At 36.3% G+C, this 26,190-nt stretch overlaps 1 protein-coding gene across 1 annotated transcript in view; it reads right to left on the reverse strand.

The window, feature by feature from the left end:
- Positions 1 to 2,526: 2,526 nt before the first annotated feature.
- Positions 2,527 to 26,190, reverse strand: part of LOC306882444 (synapse differentiation-inducing gene protein 1-like) — a 41,812-nt gene continuing 18,148 nt past the window's right edge. The window contains exons 3-4 of the mRNA XM_079437059.1: positions 24,953 to 25,090; positions 2,527 to 3,981 (exon numbers count right to left, since the gene is read on the reverse strand). Coding sequence (XP_079293185.1) covers positions 3,823 to 3,981; positions 24,953 to 25,090 — 297 coding nt within the window. The 3' untranslated portion in view covers positions 2,527 to 3,822. The remainder of the gene's footprint in view (positions 3,982 to 24,952; positions 25,091 to 26,190) is intronic.

Genomic DNA, 26,190 nt, shown 5'->3' on the forward strand with positions numbered 1-26,190 from the left:
AGATTCAGTAGCTCTTATTAAAAAGGCTTGAAAGCACTGTGGCACTTCAGACAGATGCTTCATGTACTCCAAAAAACATTCAAGATTGTTCAGATTCGGATTCAGATCCCCTTCAGATCTTTAGAGAGGTTAGATCTGTATACCAAATACTGTTATTATGACAAACCAGTATTAAAGTCAACATGAAGTTTTGTTCTTAACCCCTTTTAATTTACTTAAAAGTATGTTTCCATGCAAAACAAAAATTGTAGGGACCTGGGCCTGGGTAGGGTTACACCAGCCGTTTGTAGGATCTTACTTAAATGGGAACAAGTCCACACTAGATTTTTAGTAACTACTAGCTAGTTTGTAGCTAACTCTGTGCTTGATTTTTGTTGCTCCATTTGTTGCTATAAGGCAGACTGTAGCTAGTAGGTTGTAAGCGCTGGGTTTGTAAACATTATTTTTTGCATAATGTTCTCTCAAAATGTAAACAAGAGTAAATGTCATCATATTAGGGGTGTACAATGTTTATTGTCTGCAGTATCATAATTGTTGTTTTAGCGATGTGCGAGCTGACGATATCAATGTCAAAAAACAAACAAAAACATCTTTTTATAAGACATTTATAAGAGTTAAGTAATATCACACAAGCAAAAGTGCCTTTTTTTAACATTAGAGTGAGTGTCTGATTGCAAATGTGATATTGATTTTATACAATCGATAAACAAACAAGAAGTTTATATTAAATGATTATTATACACTCAGTATTACATTAGACACAATTGTCTTGTTTTTCTGTTTCTTCAATGAAAATAGTTTTGTAGAACATTTTTACATCTCACAGAAGTACTGCTGTGTTTTGTTCCTGAATTAGTCTATTTTTGAATGAATCATTTGAGTCAATGATTCAGTGATCCATTCATCAAGACAGTCACTTGCTTTGTTTCTAAATGAATCTGCCGTTTTGAACAAATCATTTGAATGAATGATTCAATGACAATTCAGATTCTTACTGGAGGTGTTTATGTTTATTTATCCATAAAAGGCATAATCCGATCGATCAGCACAAAAACAAACTCTGCAAAATATTGTTAAATAATCATTAAAATGATTATTTAACAATATCAGTAGTGTCTAAAATAGTATAAAAAGTAGTAACTGATCAAATTGTGAATTTCGTAGATATACATAATTTGTGTCCTATGCAATTTGGGTTTCGTAAACAGCATTCGACAGAAACTGCTGTGTGTTATTATATTGAGCAAATTCGGTCAAAATTAGATGAGGGTGGGGTTGTTGGTGCTGTGTTCCTTGATTTACAAAAGGCATAGTTCGATACACTAAATCACAATATTTTATTATCTAAATTATCACATTTTAATTTTTCAGAAGATACAATAAAATGGATCGAGTCTTATCTTACATCAAGGAAACAGTGTACCCGGATTAATACATACATATCTTCTTTACGAGATTGTCCCACAGGGGTTCCTCAGGGGTCAACCCTAGGGCCATTACTCTTTAGTTTGTATCTGAATGATCTTCCTGATATTTGTCCTGATGTGCATATTCAAATGTACGCAGATGACGCTGTGATTTATGTACACGACAAAACAAAAGAAAAGGTGGCACAAAAATTATATATTGCAATGACAAAAATTTTAGATTGGTTTACTCAGTGCTGCTTAACATTAAATGTTCGTAAAAGTGCATGTATGTATTTTAAAATTAAAAAGGAGGAGGTCCAACCAGCTATATTAGTTAATGGTGAAAAATTACAAATTGTACCAGATTTTAAGTATCTTGGAGTTATTTTAGATTCTCATTTGACGTTTGAAAAGCATGTTCGAAAAATAGTTTGTGCAGTGTCACCTCAACTTAGAAATTTTAAATTTATGCGGAGACAACTTTCAATAGAAGCCTCAAGAGTTTTTTTGAATTCTCTATCATTTCTCTTATTGTATTACTTCATGGTCGCAAGCAGGAAAATCTGCTCTTAGACCTTTATATATTTTGTATAAACGTGCTCTAAAAGTATTCGATAGGAAACCTTGCAGGTATCATCATTGTTTGATTATTGATAAGTATAACTTTTTTACTTTTGACAATTTTATGGCGTTTTATAATTGTTGTCTAATGTACAAAATTGTTAAGAATCTTGCACCCTCACCCTTAAAGGAATTAGTTTTTTCTTGTACTGAAAATATAAGACAAACTAGAGCTTCGTCTAGAGGTGATTGTGCAGTGAATTTTAGAGCTACTGATTTTGGTCGTTCAGCTTTCTCTGTAAGGGCTGTTAATAACTGGAATAATTTACCAATTACTATAAGACAGTGTTCTACTTTAGCACAATTTAAGTTACATTTGAAATCATGGTTAAAAACGAGTCAGGTGTGTGGCCATTGAGTATTTCTGTGTTTTTAATGAAATTGAGTTGTAAAATTTTTTAAATTGTTTGTAGGATGATGCTTTGCATTATTTATAGGGGATATTTTGTAGAAATTTGGTTTGTAGTTTCTAATCATATTTTTTATGTTAAATTTTGGAGGGATTTTACTGTAAATGGTATTATACTGAGGTTTTTTTGTCACATAATTTGTTTTGTATTCTCCTGCCCAGGGACAGCAGATGAAATTTAGCTCTGTAGCTAATTCTGGGGCAGTTTTCGGACTGTCTATTGTCCCTGTCAAATAAAGAAATAAAATAAAAATAAAATAATCCCCAAAAAATCTAAACGCCCCTACATCGTATGTCTAAAGATTTGTAGTTTGTCAGGTAAATCATAATCTTATTGATGCAATTCAATCAGTCTGCTATTCTGTTCCAACAGTTACTTCTCTTCTGAGGCTAAATATTTCATTTATACATTAAGTTGGTGCAGTGCCAAAATATTTACTACTGCCTAATGGTGTATGCACATCAAACGCAAAGCAAATATTTGCATCGCATTATCGCATCGCAGGATGTTTTTTGCTTTACTCACACAAATAAAAACATAAAAACAATATAAAAAAAAAAATTCTGATACAACCGGACATGTCAAACCGGATGTGTCAATACGTTTTTTGCTGATTGCTTTGCATGACAATGCGTCATGTGAATTTTCCGCTCAATTTGAAATTTTACAACTTGCGCAGAAGATGCGATTGAGGTGAATATCGCGCTTTCGCTGCAATCACACCACCCAATTTGCATCATTCGCATCGCCTGCCGTGAATTTGCATCTATTCACCTGTTTGCATTGACTTTCTATGTAATATACTTGTGCGAATAATTCATTTTGCTTTTGGTGTGCACACACCATAACCTGTGGACCTTTGCGTCAAAATTAGGCTAAGCTGTAACTTGCTCACAGCTGGTGCAACCGGCCCCTGATTTCATCCAATGGGAACTGACTGGATTGGCCACCCATCCGAAGACAAAAATGGAAAGTTATGCAGTGGCAGAGCAAATAAATACATTTTAATGAATTCAGTATGATTAAGAATATGCATGAAGAAAATAAATCAGGTCCATTTTTTTTTCATATTGACTTTAATTTGGCCCAAATCGTGTGTGTGTAGCATTAGATTTGCACTTGCACAAACACTGAGCGCAAAAAAAAAACAAAAAACAATAGTGGTGGCGGCACGTTCACATGAAAATGCAGAAAAGTGATCAAGACAATTTACACAAATGATGATCTTCCCAACAAAATGGGAGCGCGACTTTTAAAAGTGCAGGAGTGGAACACATTGCTGGTGAGTCCCGTATCGTTACCATTGGGTGTTTCCCAAAGAAGCTGATCCCAAAGTGAACCAGACTTTATCTGACTGTGAGAGTGATTTGGGCATGGGAAGGCTACAAGTGATTGTTTTTGGAGAGGTATGCAATAAGGGCCACAGCCACACCCACATAGATGCCCGTCCCGATGGTGATGGACAGTACGGCGAGGAAGAGCGCACGTCTGGAGCTGGAGCTGGCGTGGTGAAAGTCTCCTTTAGTCACCGCTTTGTTAGTCTGCATGAGAGAAGGAGAACAAAGACAGAAATAGCACATGACATGTTTTGAAAAGGTCTGGAGTGTGAACGAGCTATGATCGCATAAGAGAGCTGCAGAGAGAAAGAAAACAGAGAAATTATTAATTGGCCGCTCTCCAGCAGCTGACTGACAGATCTGGTAAAGTGCATAAATAATAAGTACTGCATGACTCAGAGCTCTCCTGCGGGGACCCGCATCCTTTGAAGTCCTGGAAATGTTGCCAAGATTAAGGACAGATATTTCTGATGAATTCATTTACATCTCTACACCCCGCTGCCTCGATGTTTTCTTTCCCCGCTCACTTACAGATGCTCCTTCCTGACCGCTATGAGATATTTTGCTATCTATTATCTTGATTTATTACATAATGGTGATAATTGCGTGCAGAGAAAAGCTGGACTGTCTGTCTGTAAGCTTATCTTTCATCTTTGCCAACATCCATCAAACAGGTCAGCCCACAATAACCTGATGATGCTAATCGGGTCATATTGAAATTGCCCTCACATTTAGCAGCCGATCATAATTCAACTACTTCTGACTGCATCATGAGGTAGGAACAAAACAAAATTATTCTAGTCATGCTCAACCTAGATTTCCCTCAAATGTGCATTTCTCTTCGCCTGGATGACATCAGACTGGTGTGCGTCAGACTAGCGATATTGAGAGTGTGTAAAAACAGCACAAGAGTTGGTAAGTTTGGTTCATTTCCATGAATCAGTTCAAACTATTTTACATAGATCAATGTTGTATTTTCATGTTGGCATATCAAAATTATTAAATATCACTTTTCCTTGTTCAATTACTAAAAAAAAGCTTCATTGTCCTCTTGCATTAAATGCCACCTGTCACTTTTCATCAGTTTATAAAAGTGAATAAAAGTATAAATTTATTTTAAAAAATACCTTACTGACACTTAACTTTTTATCGGCAGTGTAAATATATATGAAAAAAAATGCAGACAGGTGATCAGATATTTATACAAATTATGACATTCCTATTCATATGAGAATGTGACTATAGATGTGATAATGAAATACAAAGACAAGTGTTTATTTTTCCTATGGAATAAGCTGATACAGTAAAATAAGAGGATAACGTGAGAGGACAGTAGAGGTCCACTGGACAGGAAATGAGAAACTGTTCTCAGGGCTGTTAACACAGAATTCACAGGCATAATTAGCTCAAGAGACAGTTTCTAGCATCTGAAAGATCCACTAGCTTCCTGTGAAAGTGGTCATTGACAGGGCAGCTGTAAAATGTATGCGCTCTGCCTACTTCTGGGTCTCTTGAGATTACTGTAAGATGTCAGCACTCCCCACAGCATGGCAACATGCTGTAGACAGGCATGTGAGTATGTTAATGACATGGAAATAACACAATGGTCAAAGAAAGAAATTAATTGGTGAGAAACTGCACTTTTCCATTTTTTAAACTGCATTTTTTGTATGTTCCAATGACTGCTGTCTTTTACAAAAGCTTTGCTGCAACCTGGCCAAGCTGACCAAACATGAAGGTGATTTAATTTTGTGAGTGGATGATTTTTTTTTTTTTTGCTGTGTGCTTACTAATTTAATCATTTTAGGTTTGTAATACATTTAAGCCTCTTATGCATTTAAATAACACTTGGCAACTAGATTTGTCATGCTGTAATACTTCAAATAACGCTAGTATTACATTTTGGCACACACTTGTCCCATACCGTGCTATTACTTCAGAATCAGAATGAGCTTTATTGGCCAAGTATGTTTACACATACGAGGAATTTGTTATAGTGACAGAAGCTCCAAAGTGCAACAGAAAGAGAGTAACAAGACAGGACACAGGTAATGAAACAAAATAACAGGAAATAGCCAATAACCAATGTACAAAGCAGCAAAAAAAAATAAAAAATAAAAATACACAGTATATAATATATAATATAGGCGACTATGTATGTACAGGTCAAGTATGTGCAAATTAGAAATGAGAAAATAAAAATAAAATAAGTGAGTGTGGTGAATGGATAATGAATTAGTTGTGTGTTCTACGTTTATTTATTGAGTGTTCATGAGATGTTTTGACTGAGGGAAGAAACTGTTCCTGTGTCTGGTCGTTCTGGTGCTCAGAGCTCTGTAGCGTCGACCAGACGGTAACAGTTCAAAGAGGTTGTGTGCTGGATGTGAGGGGTCCAGAGTGATTTTACCAGCCCTTTTGCTCACTCTGGATAAGTACAGTTCTTGGAGAGTGGGGAGGGTTGTACCAATGATTCGCTCAGCAGTCCGGACTACCCTCCGTAGTCTTCAGGTCAGATTTGGTAGCTGAGCTGAACCAGACAGTTATTGAAGTGCAGAGGATGGATTCAATGATGGCAGAGTAGAACTGTTTCAGTAAGTCCTGTGGCAGGTTGAACTTCCTCAGCTGGCGAAGAAAGTACAGCCTCTGCTGGGCCTTCCTGACAATGGAGTCAATGTGAATATCCCACTTTAGGTCCTGAGAGATGGTGGTGCCCAGGAATCTGAATGACTCCACTGCAGTCACGGTGCTGTTCATGATGGTAAGTGGGGGGAGAGCAGGGGGGTTTCTCCTGAAGTCCACGATCATCTCCACAGTTTTGAGTGTGTTAAGCTCCAGGTTGTTGAGACTGCACCAGACAGCCAGCTCCTTAACCTCCTGTCTGTAAGCAGACTCGTCACCGTCCTGGATGAGGCCGATCAGTGTGGTGTCGTCTGCGAACTTCAGGAGCTTGACAGAGGGGTCTTTAGATGTGCAGTCGTTGGTGTAGAGGGAGAAGAGCAGTGGGGAGAGAACGCAGCCCTGAGGAGCTCCAGTGCTGATGGTTCGAGTGCTGGATGTGAATTTGCCAAGCTTTACTAACTGCTGTCTGTCTGTCAGGAAGCTGTTGATCCACTGGCAGACGGAGGTGGGGACGGAGAGCTGAGTTAGTTTATTTTGAAGGGTTTCCGGGATAATGGTGTTAAAAGCAGAGCTGAAGTCCACAAACAGGATCCTCACATAAGTCCCTGGTAACCACATAAGTAGTTACTTTCTACACTCTTAAAAATAAACGTTCCAAAAATGTTTTTTTTGCAACATCAACCATCACTTTCAAAGTCCATAATAGATAATAATGCTTCCTCCTATTAAAAAGTCAATTTCCTGTTGTCTCTCACATCAAAATCTACCAACATATTTGTTTAGAACTGTTTTGGACTGTTTTCATTTTCACTCGATCTGTGCATATTTCTCTCCTGGTTCACATGAGATGACTTTTTCACTAAAGAAAGCAATATTACAGATTTTTACATTAAAGGATTTCAACTGGAAGCATTGGTTTGGAGTTAAAAATGTTGAATTTATTACAGCTTTTCTTGTGTGGATTACTTGTGGATTATTTTGATGTTTTTATCAGCTGTTTGGACTCTCAATCTGACGGCACCCATTTACTGCAGAGGATCCATTGGTGAACAAGTGATGTAATGCTAAGTTTCTACAAATCTTTTCCGAAGAAGAAACAAATTTATCTACATCTTGGATGGCCTGAGGGTAAATAAATGTTTCCCAAATTTTCATTTTGGGGTGAACTACTTCAAGTTGAGAGAAGAATTTGTGATTCAATTTCATTTACAGTTAGAGCACAACAATGGCCTTAATCATAGGCTATGTCATGTTCAGCAGAGCTGAGCACACTTTATTCCTGCTTTTACTCATCCAGAATTCACTAAATCCATCACAGAAAACTTCATCTAATAAAACTGTCACTGACATTATCATGATGCATTGTTGGAAAAGCAAACTGTCCACTGGCGAGCTTTGAGCCCTCATTGGTACACATGAGAGTCTTGTGCAGATGCTTCCCTTGGGCTTGCAATACAAACCAAGTTAACATGATTTTTGTAATGCTTGCTGTCAGGGCATAAATTTTAGCCCTGCAGTCCAAGAAGCAAAGCAGTATGTTGTTATCTTCACATCGGTTATTCATTTGTCTTCCTGACATATATCTTGAATGTTCTCAGGCCTCTGGAAATGTCACACAATTCACCAGCAAAGCCACTTTTACTCCGTGCCTTTCAGACCATCCATTGTTTTCTACCAGTGAGGCAAATGTGAAATTATGTTAGTGTCAATCTGAGCCAGGAAATCAAAATACACCAAAACACTCATGAATGCATGTACTAATGAGCTGCAATGATGGTCTGTCTGTCTGTCTGTCTATCTATCAGCCTGTTTGTCTGTCTGTCTTTGTCTATTTGTCTATTTATCTGTCTGTCTGTCCGTCTGTCTGTCTGTCTGTCTATCTAACTGTCTGTCTGTCTTTCTGTCTATCTACCTGTCTGTCTGTCTTTGTCTATTTGTCTATTTATCTGTCTGTCTGTCCGTCTGTCTGTCTATCTAACTGTCTGTCTGTCTTTCTGTCTGTCTGTCTGTCTGTCTATCTATCTAACTGACTATCTAACTGTCTGTCTGTCTGTCTGTCTATCTCACTTTTACTCCGTGATTTTCAGACCATCCGTTGTGAGGCAAATGTGAAATTATGTAAGTGTCAATCTGAGCAAGGAAATGAAAATACACCAAAACACTCATGAATGCATGTACTAATGAGCTGCAATGACGGTCTGTCTGTATGTCTATCTAACTGTTTGTATATCTGTCTGTCTTTCTGTCTATCTGTCTGTCTGTCTTTCTGTCTATCTGTCTATTTGTCTGTCTATCTGTCCGTCCGTCTAACTGTCTGTCTGTCTGTATGTCTGTCGATCTACAGTCAGGTCCATAAATATTGGGACATCGACACAATTCTAACATTTTTAGCTCTATACACCACCACAATGGATTTCAAATGAAACAAACAAGATGCGCTTTAACTGCAGACTGTCAGCTTTAATTTGAGGGTATTTACATCCAAATCAGGTGAACGGTGTAGGAATTACAACAGTTTGCATATGTGCCTCCCACTTGTTAAGGGACCAAAAGTAATGGGACAGAATAATAATCATAAATCAAACTTTCACTTTTTAATACTTGGTTGCAAATCCTTTGCAGTCAATTACAGCCTGAAGTCTGGAACGCATAGACATCACCAGACGCTGGGTTTCATCCCTGGTGATGCTCTGCCAGGCCTCTACTGCAACCGTCATCAGTTCCTGCTTGTTCTTGGGGCATTTTCCCTTCAGTTTTGTCTTCAGCAAGTGAAATGCATGCTCAATCGGATTCAGGTCAGGTGATTGACTTGGCCATTGCATAACAGTCCACTTCTTTCTCTTCAAAAACTGTTTGGTTGCTTTTGCAGTATGCTTTGGGTCATTGTCCATCTGCACTGTGAAGCGCCGTCCAGTGAGTTCTGAAGCATTTGGCTGAATATGAGCAGGTAATATTGCCCGAAACACTTCAGAATTCATCCTGCTGCTTTTGTCAGCAGTCACATCATCAATAAATACAAGAGAACCAGTTCCACTGGCAGCCATACATGCCCACGCCATGACACTACCACCACCATGCTTCACTGATGAGGTGGTATGCTTAGGATCATGAGCAGTTCCTTTCCTTCTCCATACTCTTCTCTTCCCATCACTCTGGTACAAGTTGATCTTGGTCTCATCTGTCCATAGGATGTTGTTCCAGAACTGTGAAGGCTTTTTTAGATGTCGTTTGGCAAACTCTAATCTGGCCTTCCTGTTTTTGAGGCTCACCAATGGTTTACATCTTGTGGTGAACCCTCTGTATTCACTCTGGTGAAGTCTTCTCTTGATTGTTGACTTTGACGCACATACACCTGCCTCCTGGAGAGTGTTCTTGATCTGGCCAACTGTTGTGAAGGGTGTTTTCTTCACCAGGGAAAGAATTCTTCGGTCATCCACCACAGTTGTTTTCCGTGGTCTTCCGGGTCTTTTGGTGTTGCTGAGCTCACCGGTGCGTTCCTTCTTTTTAAGAATGTTCCAAACAGTTGTTTTAGCCACGCCTAATGTTTTTGCTATCTCTCTGATGGGTTTGTTTTGTTTTTTCAGCCTAATGATGGCTTGCTTCACTGATAGTGACAGCTCTTTGGATCTCATCTTGACAGTTGACAGCAACAGATTCCAAATGCAAATAGCACACTTGAAATGAAATCTGGACCTTTTATCTGCTCACTGTAATTGGGATAATGAGGGAATAACACACACCTGGCCATGGAACAGCTGAGAAGCCAATTGTCCCATTACTTTTGGTCCTTTAACAAGTGGGAGGCACATATGCAAACTGTTGTAATTCCTACACCGTTCACCTGATTTGGATGTAAATACTCTCAAATTAAAGCTGACAGTCTGCAGTTAAAGCACTTTCATTTCATTTGAAATCCATTGTGGTGGTGTATAGAGCCAAAAATGTTAGAATTGTGTCGATGTCCCAATATTTATGGACCTGACTGTATTTGTCTGTCTAACTGTTTGTCTGTCTGTCTGTCTGTCTCTTTGTCTGTCTGTCTATCTATCTATTTGTTTGTCTGTCTATCTATCAACTGTCTGTCTGTCTGTCTGTCTGTCTATCTAACTGTCTATCTGTCTCTCTATCCAACTGACTATCTAACTGTCTGTCTATCTGTCTATCAATCTAATTGTCTGCTTGTCTGTCTATATATCTAGCTGTCTATCTGTCTGTCTATCTGTTTGTCCGTCAATCTAACGGACAAATGACAAGGACTGGGGAAGTCGTGGCCTAATGGTTAGAGAGTCGGACTCGTAACCCAAAGGTTGCGAGTTCGAGTCTCAGATCGAATTGTAGGTGGTGGAGTGAATTTACAGCTCTCTCTTCCACCTTCAATACCACGACTGAGGTGCCCCCAAGCAAGGCACCAAACCCCCACTGCTCTGGGTGTGTGTTCATGGTGTGTGTGTGTTCACTGCTGTGTGTCTGCACTTAGGATGGGATAAATGCAGAGCACAAATTCCGAGTATGGGTTACCATACTTGGCCACATGTCACTTCAATTTCACTATCTATCTATCTGTCTGTCTGTCTGTCTGTCTGTCTGTAAAAATCTATTGTTAAGTGTAATCTCCAATATTTTGAATGCATCCTTTGTTGAAAATTAATCATGCAGTTGTATTTGAACTTTGATTTGCAAAGTAGTTCACGTCTTCTTCCGCCCCTGCTGTTAATGTGCAGTCAGTGTGCAAACATGATTATCAACCTATTGTTCCATACAGATGAAGGACTGTAATTAGTAGCCTAATTACTGCTTCAATTTAGACATGCATAATTAATTACCATCAAATCAAAGTAAAAAGTATTTAACAATAGAGCAATGACACAGACGATAAGAAAAAAAGAAAATGAAAAAGAAACTAAATGAGGCATGACAATTGCTCACTTTGTCGTATCAGTGATTGCACCAGATCTTACTGTGCAGAATATATTTCCTGCAATATTAATGTGACATTCCTGCATAATCATCAACTACAGCACAAATGCATATTGACTTGTGAAGTGGGCTTATGTGAATCTCTGCAGCGATCCATGCAAAGAGCACCCACGGTGTTGCTGACGAAATGAAAACCATTTTGTTGAACGCATCCACCCATTGTTCAAAAAAAGGTATTTTTTTCAAAGCTTATGTTCTACAAGGCCCACACTTGCACCCTCTCTTGCCAAACCATTACATAAGGAACTTATTGTGTTTGTGTTAGAACACGCTCTAAAAGCAATCAATCAGATTATGCACACAGGCTTAGCAAAAACAGATAGGACAGGGACAGCATTCACTGACCTGCCCAGATTAATAATTACTCATGCTTTAAGGTCTAATAAGGACAATTCATGTGAAATTATAATTTGACTGTAATATATCTGATGAGTGTTGCTGTACTACTATGCATGAGTGGCACTGGTAAATATGCAAATTTGTAAGGATAGTGAGATTCAAATATGTCTTGTATCTACTACATATTCACAACCATAATTTATTAAATATTACATTTTAATAACATTTCCCCCTTTTAAACCATAATCTGATGATATAATACTACTTGTTGTTGTTTAGAATTTTCTGCAAAAATAAAATCCTTTAGGAAACACTGTGATGAGATCCATCACAGTTTAATCGCAATCTAAAATTCAGAATTGATTACTTGCTTTGGTGAAAAGCATGGAAATATGCATGGATGTAATCACTGGGAATTTGAAATAGAAAACATAAAAATGCATCCCCCAATACACAGATGTAATTAGTAGCCAGTCAAACAAAACCACAAACTCACATGAAACTATTTTAAATTGAGCATTGTTTGAGTGCAGGATCTTCGAGTGGAGATGAATCCCAAATAATAATTTAAAAAAAGGATGTTTAAGGGCCTGATATTCTGAGCAGAACAGGAACAATCTGCCCAACTGGAAAGACACTTAGAGAATTATCAAATAAAATCTAGATATATTTTTTTTAAAAGTTGGAACTCCGACCAGCAGTACTGTGATTTAAGATTACCTTTAAGACATGTAAAACTTGAATTTGAAAGAAATTAACTACAGAAATATTTTTTAAACTACTATAGTGAAAGTGAAAGTGATGTGACATGTGGCCAAGTATGGTTTCCCATCCAAAGTGTGCACACATACACCGTGAACACACACCCAGAGCAGTGGGCAGCCATTTCAATGGTCAAATTCCAGGTTAAGGACTACACTACCCATAATCCTGAAGAAAAAACAATAATTTAAAAAAATGCAGAAAGCAGAAGGTTTACATAGGAAATTTTGCCATGCAAATTGTATTCATTTTCATAATTCCTTTGGTCAGTCAAAAATAAAACATTGCAGACAGCAAACGAACATAAAAGCATGCTATAAGACTTGTAGTTAAGTCAAATGCTTTATATGTCTAATTAAATTTCTATGTAATTGCATTAGCAGACAGCAACAATCTTTTAAAAATGATGCTAGTGAAATAGCTGCCAGGGCAGAACAACTCATAGATAATAACCAAAACAATCCAAGGTTTTTATTTAGCACAGTGGCTAGATTAACTAATAAACAGACACCGCCCGATCTAAATATTTCCTCACAGTTTAATAGTAATGACTTGGTACATGGTAACGAAACCATGGTAACTAGGAATGACAGAAGCTTCAGTCTGGATCCAACCTTTAAATGATCTGAGATGACCGAACACCTGAGAAAAGATAATGCCAACCCCTCAGAGGACTTCGGAGGATGCCAACGCTCAGACAACATACAGAATTACCAAATTTTGCCATAAGTCAAACATATTAAGGTTCTGCTATATAAACTTAAATTCCTGTAGAGCTGCTTTGCAACAATTTGTATCGTAAAAAGCGCTATACAAATAAACTTGAATTGAATTGAAATAGAATAGAAGAAATAGAGCTGTTCAAAGTGGTTGCATTGGCCTCCCTCAAGGCACATCACACCTGCTTCATTCTCACAGAATGTCCCACCGGCAGATGACATCGGCCATCCATTAGCTTCCCGCTAAACCCAGTGAGAAGATGAAAAGCCCTGAAGAAACGCTAGATGTATAATACATGACCATTCAAACTGTATTAGACTGAGCCTTCAACACACATAACTCTGAACTCAAAGCATTGATGTTACATTTTAATTTGCTAAAAAGTGCAATTTAAGCACATTTTATTTGAATATACCTGAAGTCTAAAGCAGAGAAAGAAAAACATCATAAAAGCGAAGACCAGGATTAGCGTCACACAGGAAAGTTGTCACAAGATCTGTATCTAAGGTTGATGCAATAATCAAATTACTCAAAAGGGCTAGTTCACCCAAAAATGAAAATTCTGTATTAATTACTCATCCTCATGTTGTTCCAAACCCGTAAGACCTTCGTTCATCTTCAGAACACAAATTAAAAGAGCTTTCTGACCCTATATATAAAGCAGCACAACTACCACATTCAAGGCACAGAAAGTTAGTCCATGTGACATCAGTGGTTCAACCGTAATTTTATGAATATGCGAGAAAACTTTTTTGTGTGCAAAGAAAACAAAAATAATTACTTTATTCAACACTTCCTCTCCTCCAAATATTTTTGGGTGAACTATCCCTTTAAAAAATGTATAAATTAAGTTTTTAAGAACTCTGCCCTCCAAACTAAAACTCTTATATTTTGGTAATATCTTTTGGGAAGAGTCAACTAATGAAGTCAGATTTGAACTGAAAGCCTTTTCATAATTGTTAGGTCAGGTGGCACATTTTATACGTTGTCATTTTATACAATTTATTAATTACTTTATTCATTGGCTTAAACTGCTCTGGTGTATATATTTCCAATGCAAGTTATACATACAGGGTGACAAAATACTCAGCTATGTGATTACAACATGTTTTTGTTTTTTAAATGATCCTCTTCTGGGATATTTATTAATTGTACGATTCACTGTAAACCCCGACAAGTTACGGTAACTCAAACCATTTGAGGAAACCGATTGCCTTAAACCATTTAAGTACTATAACTCATTTACATGGAGTTAAATTAACTTATTTTTTGTGTTGACTCAGTCAATTATTAGAGTAAACTGAACTTAAACATTTTAAGCATTCCACTCAATCAGTTTGAATTCAGGTAACTAATTCTAACTAAGTCTTAACAACTTAACTTAACAACTTAGCTACTTAAATGGTTTGAGGAAACCGATTGCCTTAAATGGTTTAAGTTCATCAAACTCAAAGCAATAAAGTTACATAAGACTAAGCAAAAACACTGGTACAAAGAAATCATGACAGAACAGGAGTGTTTTCTCAAGTATTTATTGAAATACAACATAAATGTTTTCAAGCCTAAAACAAAATCAGTGGGCTGTAAAATATAACATCTTATCAGACTTTCCACCAAATCAGTAACGACCACACAAACAAGGAAATGTTTAACAAAATCCATTTGAAATGTTAAATATAATAATAATACTAATAATAAATAACTGCTAAATAATATGAAACACAGTGGATAATTTGTTAGTCTGTAAAAAAAATTAAAACACTGCTTTCCTCAAGATTAACAGCACTTATATATAAACTTTAAGTAGTTTGTATACAGTAACTTCGGGAATACTTTAGTTCCAAAAAAAAGGACCAGTACACTGACCCAAGACTTGGCAGTCATCATCTTCAAATACAAACAAAACATCCAATGGGTTTAAAGACAATGTTCCCTCTTCCTCCTTAACAGCAAAGATGGTGACAGATGCCTTCTGTACCTGATCAGGCTCCCTTTTTCTAAATGCAGTAAAAAGTTTTGTTAGTGTATGTCACCAAATATCATCATATTTAAACAAAGCGGACATCATATTTTAATTTTCATAAATGACAATAAAGGTGTGAGAGATCGGGGAAGGGTTTATTCAATGTGCCCATTTAAAACCCTGTAGTACGTTTTCACATTATACCTTCCAGAGTAGTTTATCAGCAGGATTTTCAGGGCTGAATATAAGATGAGTATTTTAGATCTTAAATTGAATTTGTTCATTTACATTACTATTTAATTTGACAGCCTAAGGCTGTTTATTACAAAACAAAGAAAAACGGTGCTTAAAGGATTAGTTCATTTTAAAAAAACTTTTGCTGATAATTTACTCACCCCCATGTCATCCAAGATGTCCATGTCTTTCTTTCTTCAGTCGAAAAGAAATTACGGTTTTTGATGAAAACATTTCTCCATATAATGGACTTCAATGGGACCCAAACGGTTCAAGGTCCAAATGACAGTTTCAGTGCAGCTTCAAAGGGCTTTAAACGATACCAGAGGACGAATAAGGGTCTTATCTAGCGAAACGATCGGTCATTTCAAAAATGAATAAGATTATATGGAGAAATGTTTTCATCAAAAACCTTAATTTCTTTTCGACTGAAGAAAGAAAGACATGGACATCTTGGATGACATGGGGGTGAGTAAATTATCAGCAAAAGTTTTTTTTAAAAGTGAACTAATCCTTTAAAGTGATAGTTCGCCCAAACATGAAAATTCTGTCAGTTATTACTCACCCCCATGTCGTTTCAAACCCGTAAGACCTTTGTTCAGCTTCAGAACACAAATTAAGATATTTTTGATGAAATCTGAGAGCTCTCTGACCCTCCATAGACAGCAATGCAACTGAAATGTTCCCAGGTCCAGAAATGCAATAAGGACATTGTTAAAACGGTCCATGTGACACCAGTAGTTCAACCGCAATTTTTATGAAGCTATGAGAACACTTCTTGTGCGCAAAGAAAAAAAGATTTTACTCAACAATTCTTCTCCTTTGCGTCACCCTACTGCGCCACTATGGAGAGTATCTCAATGCATGCGTGTGCGTTTCTCTGCACGTAAACAAGCCTCAGCGCATGCATGTTCTACGTCAACAGCAGCAGCACTCACATGCACTGATTACATACTCTTGATAATGGTGGAAGGTGCGATTTGGAGAAGAAGAGTTGTTGAATAAAGTCATTATTTTTGTTTTCTATGTGCACAAAGTATTCTCGTAGCTTCGTAAGATTGAGGTTCAACCAGTGATGTCACATGGATTATTTTACCGATGTCCTTATACGTTTCTGGGTCTGGGAACATTTCCGTTGCATTGCTGTCTATGGCAGGGTCAGAGAGCTCTCGGATTTCATCAAAAATATCTTATTTTGTGTTCTGAAGATGAACAAAGGTTTTACGGGTTCGGAACAACATGAGGCTGAGTAATTACTGACAGAATTCAAATTTTTTGGGGTGAACTATCCCTTTAAAGGGACAGTTCACCTCAAAATGAAAATTACCATCATTTACCCACTATCATGTCATTTGAACTCTCTCACCATGTTATCAATCCATTGATAGTCTAGGCAATCAATATTAAGCTTAAAGACAAGTTTATCCATATGAATAAAGTGGTTTCATTCAAGTCTTCTAAAGAAGACACAAACATTAACTGAGAAGCTTGAGCTAAGGGTTTTTTATTATGTGTCAAAGTCTAAACTAAAAACTTTTTGACGCTTGAAAATAAAGACTGCCTAGACTTCCAATGGATAGAAAAAAACGATGAAAGAATATCAAAAATATATACTTTTGTTTGAAGATGAATAAAATTCATTATAAATTGGTTTGGAACAACATGAGGGTGAGTAAACCATGACAGAATTTTTCTTTTTTTGTGGACTATCCAGTTAAGACAGCTCAAATGTTCAACTATTCAGTCATTTCTGCATATCTCAGCTAAAAGGTTAAAATGTTGCCAAGTAAATATAAAGTAGTCCTGTCATGTGTCCCACCTTGTGTGTCTTGAAAAAATCTGCCGAGTCTTCTTTTCAGATAGTAGTAGATCTGCCAGGATCATAGCTTGAATGACTGATGCATTACTTATTTTTATGAATCATAAGACGACAACTTTCAACCACTACAAACTTAGCATTGGCAATTACCTGACATCTTTATGAAAAGCCAAAGCAACTTTAGGATAAGTGCAAGTAGAAATATAAAATATAATTTTTCTATCTATATTAATGAAGTATATAATTATATAACTATAATCAGAACTTAAAAGACTTCACTGGTATTCTTCTGAACCAACACAGAATGCAAAAAGACTTTGACAGAATGATAGACAAACTGAAATTTAAGATGTTATCCAATTCAGCCAATTCAGTCTGAATCAAAATGTTGGCACACACTACATTATATCAAACATGACTGGTTTTTAGATGTCATGATGTCACTCTTGTGGGATGAGGCTTCTTATTTTTCATCTGTGCTGTGTATTCATGATTTGATCAATGTTTAGATTTAAATTTAAATATAATATTCACAAAAAAAGTATAGTATTGCTTCAGAAGGCTTAACATTTGTGTTTCTGGTCATCATTACATTTGCATTAATAGCAATTCATCAAAAAATTAAAACTGAAGAACGATGTATTTAAATAACTGTTCATAACGTAACAGATTGCATCTTGTACAACACTAAAGCCCATCAATTTGTTTAATGTGAATTCTACTTACTTCATTTTAGGCTCATATTAGTTTTGCAGCCGTCCTGTTGCCAATGACATCACACCACCCCTCGCTGCCTTTGCAATGAAAAGATTGACTTCAAATGCATGACTACAATTTGTTAGTATTAATTTTAAATAAGACAACGTGAAGAGCAAATAACAGTGTAAAATGTTAACTAGGTTAACAAAACAGCCATTATAAACGCTCCTCAGCCCCTTTGTTCACCGGGGCTTCTGCGGATTTAGTAAACTTGATCAGCATCACATGGATATTCTAGATGAAACTGACAAAGCGGATAATAAATAACGATTAACAAAAAGATTAAATGTTTTGTAATACAGGGAATGTGTGTTTGCTTTACCTTGCTTCAGATCTCTGTGGCGCGAGTGACGGTTAGAGATGGGGAAGATGGTCTGTCGACCGTCTCTCTATAATTTGCGGGTTTGTCAGTGTCCGGCTGTGAGAAACCACAAAAAAAATATACACTGAACAAAATTCCTGCACATTTTAGAGTGACCTTCTATTGTGGCCAGCCTAAGGCACACCTGTGCAATAATCATGCTGTCTAATCAGCATCTTGATATGCCACACCTGTGAGGTGGATGGATTATCTCGGCAAAGGAGAAGTGCTCACTAACACAGATTTAGACAGATTTGTGAACAATATTTGAGAGAAATGTGCCTTTTGTGTATATAGAAAAAGTCTTAGATCTTTGAGTTCAGCTCATGAAAAATGGGGGCAAAAACAAAAGTGTTGCGTTTATAATTTTGTTCAGTGTACATAATGTTATATTTCTTAATTTACCACCACTGACAAACTGTTGTGTATAACACTGCATATTTAACACTTGCCGTTGATAACTTTGATGTAATGGCGTGTTAGCTCCTTGCTTCTTTGCTAGCTAACGTTACACGCATTAAGATAATTGAGCTGGTTAATCTTCAAATAAAGCTGACAAAATACAAAATGTTCAAAAGTGCTTTAAATAGGAATAAAGAAGTTTGAATGCTTACCTGTTATTTTCCGTGACAGCATCGTGAGCCGTCCGGCTGTGATCCCGTGACTGAGTGAACTGCCATGGGGATGAGCAGACGTGACTGACGGAAAAATGCGTCAGTTTTTTGCGCGGATTTTGAAAAACACCTGGATAATATTTTGTCTCGAGTAAAATTAATTACTTGAAAAGGATTAATCTATGCTTAAAATGAAATAGATTTATGTATTTATTATATTATGGCTTAGTTATTTTTATTAGTTATGAAGGTAATATATTGTTTAGTTTAATATAAAGCATAATAATCTATAGCCCTATGTTGTACAAATGTGACTATTCGAAAAACAATGTTAGAAATCATGAATTAAGCTCATATTGCTTTTAAATATTTTGTGGTCAGCCATTTAGATGTAATAATTTTAGCTTTTGAGTTCACATCACAAATATATATTGAGTTGAATTAACTTTTTTAAATTTTTGAGTTAAGTGAGTTTCACTGTTAGGTTTTAGTGTTTGACCACTTTTATGACATGGAAATTTCATCATATCCCTGAATTTGTGAGGTTGTTTTCACACATTAAAGTTTTATTTAAAGATTTTAGTCATAAAATGTTGATATGATGAGGCAGACTTCCAGTGTAACTGGAGTTTGTGTTCTATTGATTGCTGAGTAATTGGTCAAAACGACATCATTAATTAATGAAGGAAAAGTCCAAAAATAAACCAATTAAAAGCTCTGCAGCTGAAATCGCGTGCAAAACTGTGATTTAAAGACTGAGTTTCTAACTTTGTCTGAGAATTTGCACAGCTCACAGGAAACTGCTCTTGCCGTGACTCACTCTTATACAAAACCCCCAAGAAATTAATTGATTTCAACCACCTGGATTAGATATTCAAGCATTCACATTATTACAGTGCATTCACAAAATAGCAGCATAATTTAATGTCTACAATATACTCACTACTACTCTATATATAGTCTATGAGATGTATCTAGCATCTTTTAGAAGATATGCATAAATGCATTCAAATATTTAGAGTTAAATCAGCTGTTTGTGTGACATTTTTACTGGATAAAACAATGCAATAATGTAAATCTGTAGAAGGATTGCAGTGAATTGATTTTGGTGTAGGCTTAGATTTTAAGAACCAGGCTGAGAAAGGATTTCTGTTTTGGGTTTTTTTCAGGCAGAGAATTATAGAGCTGTGGGTGTTGAGTCGTGATGTACCGAAAGACGGAGAGAAACAGAGCGAGAAACAGAGAATGAGGGCCATAAACTGCTTTTAAAGCCAGTGTCAAAAGTGAACACTGAAAGTTTAAGCACACGATGAATCACACAAAACCCATCAAGCACATGTCCAGGACATATTTCAGCCCAAAATCAAAAGAAAGTATGATTTAAGAAAATGAGGCCTGTTTTGGGACCATTTTAAGACTTATTGTAAATTATTACATAATTGAATAGATTACAATATGCATTGTTTATATAATGCATTATGCTGCTTTTTAAAAAATGTCATGTTTAACACTATTGATGATGCAAAAATAGGTATAGGTTTAATTTTGAAATGGAAGATGAACAAAAGGAGACGAACACCATCATATCCTGTTTTGCATTAATGCTTTGAAATAAGAGAGGGAATGAGTGAAAATGCTGCAATTACCACTTCTCTGTACAGTTCCCTTCTGAGTCGAATGACCTCTCTCTCTCTCAGCACTTTTTCTGTAAGCAATCTCTCTCCTCTCAAGAGCATTGCGGTAAGCTATAAATACATTTGACACTGCAGCATACTATAGTCACCTTTATGAAACAAACCCGGGAATGCTCCATCTTTTGCCCTGCAGCACACATTAAACTATAATGGATACCTATTTGTTTTTAAATGCTCAATGACGTATATTGACCGGCTTTTCCCTGACAGAGTGCGTTGTGGAAATCTACCGTTTAGCTATGCATACTTCCACAGTTTTAGTTTGTCCTCGGGACTTTGTTTTCAAAGCCCAGTATTATCAGACATAATAGGGGACAAGTATGGTTAAAGTACCAATGAAACTCTAATCGGAAGGTTAACACTTTACTTAAAGCCTTTATGTATAATGCATTATATAAGTTGTTTTAATGCATGACTTATGCCTTATAACGCATTGTACAATCTTATGAATAACTGTAACCACAGTTAATATATTATAACACTTATCAATTCATTGTTCCACTATGCATTTCAAATTCAGTTACAATTATTTACTACAAGATATGATGTATTACAAAGCACATTTAGAATAATTATAATGCATTATACCCTTTAATAAACATTTATAATGCAGTATACATAAAGTCTTTAAGTAAAGTGTTACTGTACCATAATAACTTATCTTCATGTTATTTATCATCCATCCATTCTCCAAAGTGAGGCATAATATTAGTAGTAGTAATAGTGGTGGTGGTAGTAGTATATAAATTCATTAAAAATTAAGTACAACATATCTGAATATGTAGTTATGATAATAATAATAATTTTATATGTGCTATTATTATTATTATTATTATTATTATTATTAAGAACTAACAAAAATAATAATAATTTCCCTTTATGTATTATTATCCATCCATTCTCCAAACTCAGTCTGGGATATTATTATTATTAATATTACCGGTACTGCATACATTAATTAAAAAACATTAATGAAATACAATGGTTCTGATTGAATAATAATAATAAAACCAACCCTGCCTAAGTTTGGAAAATGGAAGGATAACAATAGCACAGAGGAAAATAATAATAATTATTATTATTATCATTATTATTTATTATTGTTGTTGTTGTTACTACATAAATTAATTTAAATAATAAATAAATTAATTACATTGGTTCTGCATGAATAATAATAATAATAAATAATAATACTAATAATATGCCTCAGTTTGGAGATGTTACGAATCTGGCTCGTGGTCTTTTGTCCGACTGTCACAAGAGGTCGCCTCTCTATCATATTGACCACACCACACATCACACTGGACTACATTTCCCATCATCCCTTGCACTGATGACACACACATACACAGCTGAATGCACAGATCGCACAGCTGTCACCAATCACACACTCACCTAAGAGCTATTACACACACTTCATAAAACACACTCAGATCCTGGGGCCTGTACCATGATGGTAGATGAACAAATTCAGAGTTGCAGGATTAGTTTCGAGTTGACAAAACCAAACCATTCCAATCTGGCTTTGTTGGTACCATGATGCTGATCAACAACTGCTGGGTTGTTGTGGAGCATGTGCACATGAATGTGTGACATCACTGGCGAACAGCCAATCACGAGCCTTGATTAAAGGTTAAAGGATTGAAGAATATGATGAATTTAAATGCATTTACAATGAAAAAAATTATTTGTTCATGAAAGAGGACAAATAAAATAAATAAAAAGTAATGGATTAATAATAATTAAAGTCATATAAAATAACTCTAAGTAATTATAATTAAAGCCAGACATTTTTTAGTACTAGTGACCTTTAATTTGGAGCAAGACAAACTGGGGGAGTGACTTTTTTGTGTCAGACATGTGTCACGTTGCTCAAATCTGATTGGTCCAATTTCAGTTTGAGATCTCTAACTCAGAACATAGCCTGCCCCGGAGCAGGTAAGCCGTGGAGTGTAAGTTACTATGGCAATGAACGCAGCTTTGAACCAAGCCACTTTCATGGAACCTAAAACCCAGGATTGGTGCAAACTAAACTGAAACTTACCTGGCTAACCAGCTAAACCGGCTTCATGGTACAGGCCCCAGATCTAGTTGCAGAGTATTGTTAGCGTTTAGCACTCTCCTAGTGTTAGCTACTGTACCAAGCCATTCCGTGTGTGTTTTCTGTTTAGTCTCTAGTATTGTTCTGCGTTTATCACTCTCCAAGTGATAGCTGCTTTGCTGAGCCTAGTTTCTAGTTCTAGTTTAGTCTTGTCATTTTTATGTCGCCTTGTTTCCTGTTTCCTGCTCGTGTCCCTTGGATTAACCCTTGTCTCGCCACTCGGACTCTGTTTGTTCCTCGTCTGTATTATTGCTCACGTTATCGGACTACCCCTCTTGTCAAGCCCTCTGGATATTGTTCGCCAATCAAAGACCCACGCTTGCCCTACGATTACTCTTGTGTCTTGCCCGTCCTATACCCGCTTGCTGTTGTTTGACCCTGCTTGTGTTCACTAATAAAAGCTTGCACTTGGATCCGCTCGCCTCATGTCTCGTTGGCTCCGTTACAGGAGAATAGATGGATGATAAATAATATAAAGATAAAACTTATTATAACACTTTATGTAAAGGTTGTTGCTGTTATTGTTATATAAATTTATTTCAATAAAAAATGAGTGAACTGCATTCTCACATTAAATAAAATCTTTGTATATGAATATGGATGAAACTTTTCACACAGGCCTGTATTACAGACTGAAGCCACAGTTCATGCAGCATTTATGAATATTGTTCTTAAAGAAAAATCACTTTTCTCTGCATCCTCTAATTTTAATAAGGTTTTTATCATGAACTAACATGTTCTTGTGTATGTAATCACAGCTTGCATGTGTTAACGGTGTGCAGATGAATGTTGCTTTTTTCACCTCCGCACAAGGACATAAACAGCTTGCACAACCTGGCTCTCTTGTCACCAATTTGCAGCAAAATGCCCTCTGCATATGTTAACACATCCGAGGGCACAGTGACCTGCAGCACCCGGACGACAGTTCGCTCTCACACACAGTCTCAAAGATGACTGGGGAGAGATTTTTCTTTTCTTTTGAGCACAAAAAGTATTCTTGTAGCTTCATAAAATTCAAGTTGAACCACTGATGTCACATGGACTATTTTAACGATGTCCTTACTACCTTTCTGGGCCTTGAACGTGGTAGTTACTGTCTATGGAGGGTCAGAAAGCTTTGGAACGGGTTTAAAACAACATGAGGGTGAGTGAATAATGACAGAATTTTCCTTTTTGGGTCAACTAAACCTAAAAATCGCTTGCCATTAAAATTTTAAAATGAGCATCTAACAGATATACATAAATGGCAGCTGTGGTTGCCAGAAATTCAACATTAAAATATGTGACCCTGGACCACAAAACCACTCATAAGGGTCAATTTTTTGAAAATGAGTGAACTGCATTCTCACAAGAATGTACAAAAAAGCAATCCTACCTGTCTAACAGTTTCTCCAAAAGTGCTGCACCAAAAAAAATCATTATTTAATACCCTTTGTAAACAACAAAGGGTATTAAATTATCTGGCTTATTGCTTTATTATAAAACAGATTGTTCAGACAAATGATGTTGTAAAGTAGCCATTATACTGTATGAACACTTCATGTTCTTATATGTTGCTAGACAACTGTAAACAGTCTACACTCTTAAAAATAAGAGTTCTTTACTGGCATCGATGGTTCCATAAAAACATTAAACATCCACAGAACATTCCATTTCACAAAAGAGTCTTCATCCACCTTATGCCTAAATGCGGAAGTAAGCCTTCCGGTTGATTAGCCGCTATAGGGAAATAATGAGAGGAATAACAACGTGCAGTAAACGGTAAAACTGTTTGCATTACAAACCCGTGTGTTCATGATTCAAATAATACACTAAAATAATATGGTAAGACGCACCAATCTGCAATATCAAGCAGCAAAAGGTGCGTTTTTACAGCTAAAAATAGCTGAAAGCAAATGAGACCGGAAGCAAGACCCATAACATTTACAAATAGCTGTGCCCATTTTTACATCAAGAATAAAGTGGATAGTGGAAAAGGGTTCTTTAGATTTTTACAATGTCCATCACACTAAAAAAGTGGTTCTTTTAAGAACTGTTCACTGAAAGATTCTTTGGGGAAACAGAAATGGTTCTTCTATGGCATCACTGTGAAAACCTGCTTTTAGAACCTTTATTTAAAGAGTGTATAGTTAGTCTTCATTTTATTAGTATTAATAACTGTTGAACATTGGCATTTACGTTGGCATATGAGGTTATGATAGAGATCTTCTCACCTCGTGAGACAGGTAGAAAGCTGCGATGCCGAGGGGCCAGAAACAGCAGAGCATGGAGAAAACACTGAGGCCCAGGTGGTCCCTCGGAGGCATCAGGAGGAAATTGTCTTCACTCTCTGAGTCACTTGAGTACTCACTCTGCAGAAAACACACAAAACACTGAATGAATCAGATGACAGAGCGGCTTTTCATCTAACTCTCTCCATTTCACATCTCTCTGCTTCTTTTCAGGGAAAAGGAAGACCAAACAAGTGGAGTAATAATGGCAACAAGCTTGTAGAAGGCCTGAGAAAGTCATTCTTACATGGGGTCAAAATCAACATAGTAACACATTTAGCATGTGGAGGGTTTTTATAGGGTTAAAATCAATTTTACTTCTTGCTTAATGTACCTGGTCTTTTTGTACACTGTTCAACGGTATGCTGTTCCAAAAAACACAAGAATAAAATTCATTTTAATTTTAATTTAATAGAGTACAATTTTTATTAACTACTATTTTCTTCTTATTTTCTTACTGAGGAATTAAGAATATTCTGTATTCTTAAAAATATTTTCTCATCTTTTTTAAGATTAAAGACAAAACCTAAGAAGAATTTGAATTCCTAAAAAGAATTATCTTAAAAATCATTGTAAATGACCTCTTAAAGTTAGAATAACCTCCAACTTGTCTTATAAAGTAACATGCTTAATAGAATTATTAGGTTGCTTCAAATAGAAGCATACAACATTACACTAGCCACATATAAAAAGTGCCATGAAAAGTGTTGAACTTGTCCCCAATTGCACTTGAAAAGATATTTCTAAACTTTTTTTCTTGAGAAGTCTTGCATTAATCCAGCCCCAGATTTTATTCAGACCTGACTCCATGCTGCTATGTACTCTAATGTCCAATTTTTATGATTCAATCAGTTCACAGTGGGAAAAGTCTTCTTTTCTTGAAAAATATCCTTGAAATATTTCACTTTATGCAAGTAACAATGTGAATGCAGAATTGTGTTGACTTGTGTTGCAGTACATTTGTAGCTCATATGGGAAGTCATTTTTTGAAAATAGAAAAAGCACAATTTCTACTCTTACTGAGTTTCAATCATGTCAATCATTCTGAATGTTGTAATATGAAAAACTTTTCACACAGGCCTGTATTACAGACTGAAGCCACAGTTCATGCAGCATTTATGAATATTGTTCTTAAAGAAAAATCACTTTTCTCTGCATCCTCTAATTTTAATAATGTTTTT

The sequence above is a fragment of the Barbus barbus genome (genome assembly GCF_936440315.1).
Source record: "Barbus barbus genome assembly, chromosome: 16".
Classification (NCBI taxonomy): Eukaryota; Metazoa; Chordata; class Actinopteri; order Cypriniformes; family Cyprinidae; genus Barbus; species Barbus barbus.